General features: G+C 38.3%; 1 protein-coding gene across 5 annotated transcripts in view; it reads right to left on the reverse strand.

Annotated features, from left to right (window-relative positions):
• Positions 1-1,912: 1,912 nt before the first annotated feature.
• LOC120542612 (histone-lysine N-methyltransferase, H3 lysine-36 specific-like) overlaps positions 1,913-12,760 on the reverse strand; it is a 136,214-nt gene continuing 125,366 nt past the window's right edge. For all 5 annotated transcript variants that reach the window (XM_039775191.1, XM_039775190.1, XM_039775189.1 and 2 more), the window contains exons 21-23: positions 10,376-10,482; positions 6,225-6,429; positions 1,913-5,595 (exon numbers count right to left, since the gene is read on the reverse strand). In XM_039775191.1, the coding sequence (XP_039631125.1) occupies positions 5,207-5,595; positions 6,225-6,429; positions 10,376-10,482 (701 nt within the window). In that variant the 3' untranslated portion in view covers positions 1,913-5,206. The remainder of the gene's footprint in view (positions 5,596-6,224; positions 6,430-10,375; positions 10,483-12,760) is intronic.

A 12,760-nucleotide genomic window follows, 5' to 3' on the forward strand; every position in this document is an offset into this window, starting at 1 on the left:
CTTACAATAGAAGTTTGCTTAGAAGACACTTGGGCGCAATAGGACTTGGTGGAGGTGGTAGAATCCCTCCAGAAGAACGTGGCCGTTGCTTATCTGGATTTGGGTCAAAGTACGCCTTGCACAGAAGAAAAAATATTCTGCAGTCACAGGCCTGCAGTGAAAAAGCACAAATACAGAGAAAGCCCTGAGATTGGCACTTGATTAATCAGAGTGCTGTCGCCAAAGGCTCGTCGTCGGCCCTGTAGCTCAAGGGTGAAGGCCCATCTGCAATGCTGTGTGCACCGTTGGCCTCAGTACTGTGAGAACATCACAACAGTACCGGAATAAATCTAAAAAAGTGCTACGTGGGGAGTATGGCTGCCAGTAAATCACTAACTTGGCTTCATGATACAGTAGGTCTCCAATACGACGTTACTTACTCACTTAACAATGAAACCATTGTGCTACCAAACAGAAGATGCATGCAGCTATAACTTGGGATGTCCTCCCTCATGCTTGACCTCGCCATCTGCTATTTCTGCCTTTTTCTGGGCAGGTCTGCCAATGCTTTGCTGAACTAAATATGGCAGCACACAGAGAATATGACAGGCAGCAGACTGATGTGAGCAGAAAAGGAGGCAAACTCGTGTCCTGCCCTCCTCGCTGAAGCCAACAAAGTCCATCGGCTCAGTGAACTACTCGGGCCTTTGACAGAGAGGCAGGCCAACAAAGTTTACTGTAACACAAGTCCAGTTAATGCTGCCCAGTGGTGTGAACTGCAGAATTCAGTGAAATCTCAAGGCCACTGTGACTCTTAACCCCCCAAGTAAACGTTCCGTCACAGTCATATTTTTTTCCCCACACCAATGCCAAAGCGCCTCAATCCAACCCCATTACATTGCTGGGAAGGAAACGTTAAGAGCTGCATGACAAAGATTTCTCCAAAGCTGCCCACCGAGCATCTCTTTGCTGCCCAGTTCACCATCTTCTGTTTCATGACAAAGAACTCGGCAGCTGAATGTCAGCTCATCTGTCTGTGAACTGAAGCTCCGCTCGGTCACACAGCAGAATAAAAAGAATAAACACACTGACTGCATTAGCACAGCTAAACACAACCACAATTCAGAGGTACGGAGTGGTCTGCTGGAAGTCTACACCTAAACCTGCCGAGATGATGACGTTGAGCCACAAACGTCCCAAAACGCCTCCACGGTTCAATGACCGCCTGACCAATAAAAGGCCTTTTTTTAACACAAAAGCAGCAAGTCCAAGGGGGGGAACAGACTTGTGCACAAGGGGCTGTGTGTGTTGCACAACTTTGTTTAATGAACGAGTATTCAAATTTAGTTGTTTGATGATCAAGACCATTTTTATCGTAACATTGGGTTTTAGTTGAAAATCTGTTAAGGTTCACTGTGAAAAATATGTAAACTTTTAGAGTTCTATGTTATTATTATAGAGTGCAGATTAGATCTTACTACGAGTTTCTCTTTTGTAAAATTCAATCAGTTCTTGTCCATTTTAAATAATTAGGAAAGAAAAGAACATTTGGAATTCCCTACGGTGTAAAACTGCTTATGTAGCATAAAATGATGAAGAATAAACCAATTGATCAAATAAACAGAAAAGGATTCCAGTTTGAAGAAAGAATTCCTACTGAGGGTGACAAGCGTTTAAATTAAAACATAAGATATTGAAGGTAAAAGAGACACACCACGGAACTCTTGGTCTTTAAGATTTTATATTATATTATACAGTATATATGTTACGGGTAAAGGCCGAAAATGGGAGTTTGTAGCTTTACCTGGGCCAAGTGAGCCTCAGGTAATGCCGGATTTATCCAACTTCTGGCTCTACCCGTAACATATACATCTATTTGGAAAATACACAATATACAAAATGAATCACAAAAGACCTGTAAGTAGGCAAGTTAAGTTTAGATATAAAATTCCTTTTATTGCATAATGAGATCTATTCCATTGAAATATGGCCATCTTATACCTCACTCATGAATTGCATTAAAAAAAAATGCAAACCCATATTCCGCTTTGTCTCACCTATATTTACAGCAGATGTTATGATCCAAGCAGTGCCACTTGTCAGTCTGTGGTAATGATTTAAGAATGATTTGGGTATACTGTATATCATAAAGTACATTACAACTACCCAACACTGATAACACAGAGTTAAGTTCAACAGTTCTACTCACATATGTGACAAGAGTTTTTTATACTGAAATCAGCCCACCTCATGCATAATGCCACAGAGATAAAATCAAAACAAAAATAAATAAATAAGCCGTTCATTTAGAGCGCAATAATTGGCCCCTCTTGAATGCTGTTGCTCAGTTGTCAAAGGCACAATCCTTTTGTCAACAGACGGAGTGTAATTCGATTCCATTTTACATGCTGTAACGTTGTGGTGGTTGTGGTTAGGGGTGATTGGGGTTGTTTGGACCCTAAAGTACACGACTCTCCCGTCGTGGTGGAGCAGGCCTCACAAGTCAGATGCTGAGAATACAAATTTATACTGATTGACACACACATATTCAACAAGTGACCATGCAGGCTGAAATTCCATGGACGTCAGTAGTCACTTCACCTCACTTTTCTCAAGTACAGTAAAATTTGAAGGGAAAAAAACAAAAAACAATTTCAAGTACTCGGTATAATTTTCTGTTTAGCCCAGCAAATTATGTTAAGTGTTGAAGTTAGTATTTGAAAAAACTGTAACATCTTTCTAAAATCAAATGTAATTCAAGTATAACCAGGTTACTAACCTGTACAGAAGCTTCTTGCAGTTTAGTTGAAGTCACCATCACAGTATACTGTACTTCCTGATATGGAGCTAGCTGGCAGGAGTGGGACTGGAAGCCAACGACTGCGCAGCGTTTTTGTTATGTTTTTCTCTATCGTTTATGCCTTTGCGCTGATCACCAGCAAATCTTGGGTGACATATGGTGTCTGCCCGATCCTCATCGTTTGATTCTCAAGTGTGACTGATAATAGCAGTGGCACCTTTGACAATATGAGGAGCGGCACAGTGGCTATAGGTTTTGTTTTTTTTTGTAACAAGAACCTATAGATGAATTAATTTACGTAGATCTGTCTTTTGCATTCACGCTAAATAAGCACTAACAGAATAAACTACCACAGTCATGTCTCTTTTAATAAAACACTCAGAACATCACTTTTGTGATAGGCAACAAACCAGCTGCTCCTGTACAACACGCACACTGTATTTGCAACATTACACAGGATGCCAGGGAAAAAAGTGGTCTTGACACGGATATTAAAGAGACAAATAGAGCTCATTGAATCAAGTGCCTGGAACACAACTCACAGGTACTAAGATAATAAAAGGCAATGTACACAACAGCTGGTAACTTGAAACTCAAAGTGGCGTCTACAAACAAAGCATCACCTACCACAGTTAAGCATTACAAGGTAACACAAAGCAGAAGTGTGCCTTTCAGTAAAAAATGATGTGGGAGTGATGTGAAATTCAACCAGACTGTACAAACTCTTTTCACACAAATCATTAAAACAATTCCTTACGCTCACTCCCTCAAGGTGCAATTGTTTACAGAAGTAGTGCTTTCTAAAGTTGCAACAGTGCAGAAAATGCATATTGCTAGGTTGTAGTGCTTAAAGAATACGTGAACGAAGAACAATGGAGCTGTGTCTCTCATGTCACACACCAGGTATTGGCAAAGAGTGCCCAGGTTGATGCTGGGCATCTTTAATTTGTGCCTTCATTAAGATGGCAGAAGTTTCTCCAAAGGTTTGTCCAAATGAACCATGTGTTAAAGAAAATCGAGTGCAAGTGAGCACTTACAACACTTACAGTAACTAACAGCTGACATGAGACTTACAGGATGAACGCTAGTCACAGAGGTGCAAAGCAAGGCACTGAAAAAAAATGGATAATATCCTAAGAAGAAGGTCCACTGAGAACACTGCTTTATATTCCCTACTCCAGCCAGTGCAGATTCTAAGTGCATCGAGAACAAAACAACAAAGAGAAAAGTTACTAGTGGAGTTTCAACAACCAGTTCAGATTTCAAAACATCAAAAGTCCACCGCTGACTGAACATGATGTTTAGAAAAAAAGAATGCATTTTTTACTGCAGCAACTAAACTTTTAATGTGAGGCCCAGGAACTGGATTCGAGATCTGGTCAGTACCAAAGCCAACCATCCACTGCTTCATAAAAGAAACCTGAGCCATTGTTGGTTTTATTGTGCGACTGGTCCAACGAGAAATTAGACCAAAAGGAGCGAGGAGAGTGAGGGAAGAGGACACAGAAAGAGACAAGAGAGAATCCGTTCCTTGACGCAGTTTGTAGGAGGCACCCAGAAATGCGGAGCACCATGCTGAGCAGAAACAAGTTGCTTCTATCTCGCTAAAGTGTGTGGAAAGGAAGGAAGGGACCAGTTAAGCTATGTTTCCGTTTTTGTTTATTATGGTTAAACTGTAAATAGACTCACTTTTTAACCTGTTGGTATACTGCAGTAGTAAGGAACCTCAGAATTATTGTCAGGATTCATGAAAGCGGTCAAGTACTGAGGACAACACAAGATTACAAACAGGATTATGGATTAAATATTTTTCATTATTTGTACTCTGAAGTGCCACAAGAAATAAAATCTGTAATATGCAATCCACCCCTAGATGGCAGCTGCTATTTTATAATTTAAATTTCTGTTTCTCAAAATGGCAGCGGTTCTAGACGACAAACCTTCACAACCTCTGCAGCAGAAGGTCAGGGTTTCTATGCTGTAAACGTGATGTTTTGTTACAGCCACAGAGAAATATTTCTGCCTACACTCGAGAATGTAACAACATATTTCTGTTCATTTAACTCTTCTTTTTCCACTGCCAAATTAAGCAACACTTTGCTTTGAACAGTCTTCTGTATAAGACCCCTTTTTTAAATTATTGACAGCTGTCCATTCCTTTTCCAATTAACATAATTGGCAGAAAAATATTTTCAGGGAACATAAAAATTTCAGAAATAAATGAGGAAGTAGGAGGGTTTTGTGTGGGTAAGCCAGGCATCCTAAGAGACTTGTTATGCTCATTTTTAGCTGCAAAATAAAAGTAGAATTTTTTAATTTGCAGAACACCTACTTCTACATTCTGCAGTCTACCAGTGAAAGAGACAAAGATGAGCCATCTCAGGTGAAAAACGTAAGCCTAGACTCTCTGCTAGAGAGATGTTAAGATTAAGGAATCTTTTCCACATTCCTCTCTTCCTCAGGTTGTTTATGTTCCTCTTTCGCTGGCATTGTTTTGATGGTAACATTGGTGGAAGAGTCAACAGTGGATTTGGTGCAAGTAGTGGAAATGCTGGTAGTTACTGATCCTGCAGTCTTTTTTTCTGAACCCTTAGAAGCTGCACCGCTGCCAGGGACATATTCCCTGATTTCCCCTGGTTCCAGTGGATCTGGACCACATGGGTCATGTTCACAGCAAGAGAGGCGTCCATCTAGCTTTGAAATAAAGAGCATTCCTTCACGATGCTCCTTGCAGAAAGAGTTAGGACACATCTCACAGAATGAGGCAGCTTCCTTTCCACATACGTCACATTGGTGCCATGGACATTCCCATCGACCTGACAAAGAAATACAACATTTCAAAAAGGAATAAGACCAATTATCATTTAGATATGCATGTTACATATTCCAAACTCATCTGCTAAACTTCTCAGATAAAACTAAAAGCTAGCAGTTTGTATATACAGTACCTGCATTCTCTCATTTAATCACCCTGCTCTTTTCTTATTTCATTTTGTAACCTGCTTTACCAGTCAAGTCCTGTTCTTTAAAGCTCCAGAGTGAAATACTGAAAAAAAGGATTCCAAGACTTTTGATTGTTAACGCTTATCAGCAATTTTACAGCAGAAAATCCTATTTTGTTTGGTCTAACTCACACCTGTAATTCTTAGTACTGCACTATAGACAGTGCACAAGATTCTTTTCTTTATAAGCTAGCCTTTTATACAGTAATTTAAAATACTGAAAACAATAAGACATAGAAGATTGCTTTTTCTATGAACTATGCTTTTCACAATATTCTATAATACTGAAATCACTAAGACATTGAAAGAACATTTCGACTTCATCAGTGCCTAGTGGAATCATCAAAAATAAATATTTTTAAATTAGAGTGAACACAATTAATGTTCTTCTGGTGTAGAAAGGTAAAACTGCATGTACAATAGTATTATAATGACTAACGTACCTGCAGGTCGCTTGGTAAGGTTCAAACAGTCTGCATGGTAAACTTTTGGGCATCCTGGCTTTTTGCAAGAAACAATCTGCCCACCATCGCCACAGCTAAAACACTCATCCTCTCGCTCCTTGGTAACTTCAGATTTTGACCGGCGCTTAATATTTGTTTTCTTTTTCAGTTTTCGTCCCTTGTCTTCAGATGAGCTTGGTTGATTCTGTCATAAAGGGAACATTTTTTTTAAATAATCGAATATGTTACATTGAGCATGAACTTTGTTAAAAGATCAAAAGGATACCATATGGTCAGTACCACAGTAACTAAACATTTTAAATTATAATACATCAATGACAAATGAATATCAAATTACAATGATGAAATTACAGGAAAGTGTGTTTTATTGCTCAAGTGGATAAAATCAATAGACAACTCAAACCATACGCATAACTTCATAATCGTCTTGCAACAGAGACAAAACAATGGCATATAATCTTTAATTCTACTGTATGACACCGCACTTTTTTATTTCCTCAAATGAGAGAGGAGAATTAAGGGAAGAAGCCTACACACTGTGTTTCACAGAGTACATCATGTTCGAAGGACTGTCTATTGCCAGTGCCTGATCTTGCTCTGGATAGATTATCCAGTTATATTGATTGCTTGCATACTCAACAGAGGTCATGTTAATTTAAAAGATGTCATATTCTGTGACAGAGCTGGGTTATAGAAGTGTTATTATGCCATTGTAAGTGGGGAACAAAAAATCTATTACTTGTTGTGCATACATTTGAAACAGTGCTGAGAAATCATGAGGGAACTGTACAATCCCATCATGTCCTGCAATTCTAAATGGTGTAATGTGACATCTTCAAGACAGAGAGATACTGGAATTGCAGTTGGTAAATGTGACACGATGTCTGATGCAAAGTCTCTCACAAGTTTGCAAATGAACAAACAGGAAAAAAACTTTTACAGAAAAACAAAAACAAAGATTAAAAAAAAAAAATCTCTGTCAGATAAAAAAGGCCCTTATGTGACCAAAAACGTTTTGAAAGAAAAACCGCACACAAAAAATGCATACTAAAGCCACAAACACTTTCCAGTAAAATCAGCCCAGATCAGTTTCTAAACTAAGCCCAGACAATCATCTAATGCAACAAATCAAGCCTGACAGGGACTATCACTAAACCACCGTACTTAACATGGTCTATAAATTAGCTACACTTTCAAAGGTAAAAACCACAAAATCTCAAAGACCGAGAATGAACTTAGCTCTTATTCTTTGCATTATAAAATCAGAAAACAATCAGTCACTTACAAGCCAAAGTATCAGATGAAGGTCACCTGATGATTATGAGTGGCTAAAGCTTTCGTGGTTTTACATCTGTAGAGTTGCATTAGTCTAGTTAGTTGATTGTTAGTCAAAGAAGCAATAAAAGATGCAATGACCAACTCAGCAAAAAAATAAATAAAAAATAAATAAAGTCTGCATCACCTGGGACAGTCTTAAACAGTAAGTTTGGTATTTTTTAAGTTAAATTTTTTCGTCACAATAATTTTTTATATTAATTTGTCACAAAAATTGTGCTCTAAAGTGAAGCATTGTTTATTAATTTTAAATATATTTTTGTCTGTTCTTGCAGCTTACACACTGGGGCTAAAGGGTATACAGAGGTCCATAGTGAATGTTGTCACACTGGATGCTGGAGCCTATCCCAGCTAGCATAGGACACAAGGCAGTAATAAACCCTGGACTGGGAGTGAGTCCATTGCAGGGCAAGCGCACACACACACACGCGCACACCCAACCACACACTAGGGCGAATTTAATGCCAGAGGTGATTGAAAAGGTCTTAAAGCTAAAAGAATATGTCAGTTTTTCAAGCTAGAACTTTTATTGTGCATTGACCCACATCTTGAGGTTACACACATATTGCATTTCATTGTATCTATTTTAAGAAGGTAAAAAAGCAAACCATTATTGTGAGATCTGGCCATTTTAAAAGGAGACTGGCTGTGCACAGCACTTTGTCAACTACCTCACTTGTCCACTATCATGGCAACATGTCAGCCCCATTGAGACGTTTCTTGCTGCAGCCTTCAAAACAGGGAGTAGAAACTTGGACCAAGGGGCATTGATTCCACCTTGGAAAGTTCTTGCAAAGCTCCCATTATTGACATATCTGAATACTGATGTATAGATGTGAATTGATGATTCTGTTCTGTAGACAACTAGACAATAATAACTGAAAAAGGAACACTTACAATTACTTTTATTTTTTTCATTTCTTTTTTTCAAAAGGATTGCCTATTGCCACTAGATTGATAATGCACCCCAGCATCTAGGAAGAACATGCAAACTCCATGCACATGTAACCCCAGTCTCGTTCACTACAAGAAAGTGGAGCTACCACTGCGCCACCCTGTTACCAAATAATATTATTATTAAATGCTAACCTCAATATCTTTCATCCACTACTCCATTTAAATAGAATGGTATGTCACCAATGATATGGCCACTCAATCCACAGCAACAACCACACAGTTGCAAAGACAGCTTTGTGCCTCTGTCCACAGGGAAAGCATTCACATAGGTGCCTAAAGAAACTGTGGCTCGATTGATCAAGGGATGATATGCGCTAAGTCAACACTGCCCCACAAAAATGACCTTGATTGGAAAAAGTGGAAAGCAACATGCAGAAAAGTGGATTCTGCATTAACTGGCACAAATGCTAGGAAGGTGATTAATCTGTCTTTATACATATCTCTCCGCTACAGGCACAATAATAATCCATTCATCTTCCTAACCTGCTTATCCAGGGCAGGGTCAGTATGCCAGCAAGCACCAAGCCAAGACAGGAAGAGCACCTGGACAGGGCGTCAGTCCATTGTAGGACAAACACACATAGACACGAATGCACACATCACTTTAGCAGTGCTAGTTTGTTATTATTTGAGCATGCAGCTGTCTGTTGTTACAATGCATGGCAGAACATAACTGCGCAGAAACCAAATTACATAAGCTGAGGTAGGGTTGCAATCAGAATATAGCTTGGTGCTCAGTGGGGCATATTGGGTTGTCAAAGCTCAACCTATGATGGCAGCTGTGAGAAAAAAAGCAAACTTCAAGAAAAAAAAAAGTTTCATGAATCTGTGATAAAATAATTATTTTTAGATTCCTTTCATTATCACAAGGATGCCTCATAAATGCAGAAGGCATGTTTTCTAAGATCTAAACCATTAAAGTGGACGTATTCAGTAAGGCTTTTGCATTTGCCTATGGACCCTTTAGTCCCATTGAAAGCTACAAGAATTGACATGGTATTTTTAAAATATATAAAAACGTTTTACTTTAGAGCACAGTTTTAAGCACCAAATTAATGTATACTATGATTGTGAAGAAATAACTTTGACTTGAAAAATATCAAACTCAAATATATTTGGCAAAAAATATTCTTACCCATGTCATTTTAAGAACTACTAAAACAACCAGAGAAATACTTATTAGATTAAAATAATTTGGGGGGAAATAACAAATTTAAATTCTGAACCAAAGGTAAAGTATTCACATCTGGCATAACAAGTGTGTGTGTATTTTTTAAGCAAAGTGGGCAAGCATCAAAGACTTTTATATCCTAGTAAATACATGACATTCTCTACAGCTACATGTAAACATTCATTTTTGGTAGCACAGTCTTTTATTCACGAGATGCACTGGGAATCTATCAATTTCATTTACTTTATTATGCAGACAGACACTGCGCAAAAAGATCAAGTTATGATATATAAGAATTATATATACCTGAAAATTCCACAGTTGATGTACAATAATAATAATAATCTTCACATTTATAGAACGCTTGTCTCACTACTCAAAGGGCTCAAAACCTGTAATGGATATACTGTAAATGCTTTTGAAGGTCTGTTAACATAAATGTAAATATAAAGACCAGTAGTTTTTCGTTTCAGTGCTAAAGGAAGGCAAAGGAGTAGTAGTTTTAAATACGTCTACTGTAGTTTGATGTCTATGAGGAAGGGGTATGCAACTGCTGTATAGTGGAGATACTACTCATGTTACAAAACTCTAAAAATGTAAACGAAACTGTGATAATGCTGTCCATAATTTACATAAAAGATGTAACAAAAACAGCAATCAAGTATACCTTTGGTCTGACTCCTAGAAATCCACTGCAGTTTGGAGATCCACACTTGCACACTGTCTTACCATTTCCCAAACACTCCAAGTTATAGTTGAAAGTAAGTTCAGTACCTAGTTAAAATTAAACAAAGAATTACATTTGTATTCTACTGACACATATTTTAATGTAACTTGATTTGTACAATGGCTAGTATGCAGACTTTTTTTCTGTATAATTATAAATGTTCTATGCTAAGAATGAATCAAGATTTCTTTTATTATCAATAAAAAAATAAAATTGTTTTATTATGGCATTTTATCTAAACCTTGCAGTATACAAACTTGAAGAGTTCATTAAGTATTTAAAACAAATTTTATTATTTAAAAGCAATGAAGCAAAACTACCAAGCATAAGGAAAGTTGAGCATAAAGTAAAGTACTTGAACATCATCATAGTTTTTTTGGACAGTTTTAGGACTGCTAATCAATGAGTTACATTTCCTTGCAAACTACTAAAACTCATAATTAATAGGGCTAGCAGCGTGACACAATATATGTATTTCTCATAATGAGAAACTGCCAAAAGTATTTACTTTAGTTTTATAAAATATAATTACAAGATCGATTCAAAATGAAAAGCTCTAGTAATATTTCTGTAGCAGTGTTACAATTAATGCTTGAATAATGTGGTCCTCCTTACAAGAGAGGTATGTAAGAAACTAAAGCATTTCTAAGACAGTATGTCCCATTGTGAAGATACATAACAAAATAAGTACAAAAGAATACTTCACAAATAAAATCGATCTGCGCACATCCACTGCATCTGTGTGTACAAATAGGATATCTTGCTAGCAGCAAGGGTTAAAAGAGCTCATGAACTCTGTTGAAATAGTGTTTCTTTGTCCGTCACATTTTTCACAATGGATTTGTAGGTTTTGTACACATTCTTTTCTTGCACTCTCTAAAAGTAATATTTTTACTGTTGTTCTTTTTATAGCAGGATGCATTCTTGAAATACTGTATACACTTATCCATCCATCCATTATCCAACCAGCTATATTCTAACTACAGGGTCATGGGGGTCTGCTGGAGCCAATCCCAGCCAACACAGGACGCAAGGCAGGAAACAAACCCCCCTGCCAGCCCACCACAGGGCACACACACACACCAAGCACACACATTAGGCACAATTTTAGGACCAATGCACCACTTTGGACTGTGGGAGGAAACCGGAGGACCCAGAGGAATCCCACGCAGACATGGGGATAACATGCAAACTCCATGCAGGGATGACCCAGGAAGCAAACCCGAGTCCCCTAACTGCGAGGCAGCAGCGCTACCCACTGTGCCACCCTATACAGTTATCTTGTAACTATTTTTCCTTTCACAGTACAGTAATCCCTCCTCGATCGCGGGGGTTGCATTCCAGAACCCCCCGCGATAGGTGAAAATCCGCGAAGTAGAAACCATATGTTTGTATGGTTATTTTTATATATTTTAAGCCCTTATAAACTCTCCCACACTGTTAACATTATTAGAGCCCTCTAGACATGAAATAACACCCTTTAGTCAAAAGTTTAAACTGTGCTCCATGACAAGACAGAGATGACAGTTCTTTCTCACAATTAAAAGAATGCAAATATACCTTCTCTTCAAAAGAGTGCGTGCGTCAGGAGCAGAGAATTTCAGAGAGAGAGAGAGAGCGCTCGCTAAGAAAAGCAAACAATCAAAAAATCAATAAGTGCTTTTGTGCTTTTAAGTATGGGGAAGCACCGCGCTAAAGCGGCATTTTTTAGAGGAGCGTCCGTATCTTCTAGACAAACAGCCTCTGTGCAAACAGCCTCTCTGCTCACACCCCCTCCATCAGGCGCAGAGAATGTCAGAGAGAGTGAGAGAGACTGAGAAAAGCAAACAATCAAGCACCGCTCAGGAAGCACATCGTATATCATTGAGGAGTTTTATTTAATACGTAATACATGCTCTGATTTGGTAGCTTCTAAGCCATCTGCCAATAGCGTCCCTTGTATGAAATCAACTGGGCAAACAAACTGAGGAAGCATGTACCATAAATTAAAAGACCCATTGTCCGCAGAAATCTGCGAACCAGCAAAAAATCTGTGATATATATTTAGATATGCTTACATTTAAAATCCGCGATGGGAGTGGAGCCGCGAAAGTCGTAGCGCGATATAGAGAGGGATCACTGTACATATTCCTGTCATGTAAAATCCATTGTCTTAGAAGGTAAATTTACTGCATCATTCTACACTTCTTTACTCATTTATGACTATTCCTATCAGAATAAAAGAAATTCAGGCTCTTTTCATGGAAGCAACTGCTTAGTTAAACCAATATTTGAAAATCCAGTCCATCCAGTCACTTTAAGAGTCTACCTTTTCCTACTGAACAG

Source organism: Polypterus senegalus, chromosome 13, assembly GCF_016835505.1.
Source record: "Polypterus senegalus isolate Bchr_013 chromosome 13, ASM1683550v1, whole genome shotgun sequence".
Taxonomy (NCBI): Eukaryota; Metazoa; Chordata; class Cladistia; order Polypteriformes; family Polypteridae; genus Polypterus; species Polypterus senegalus.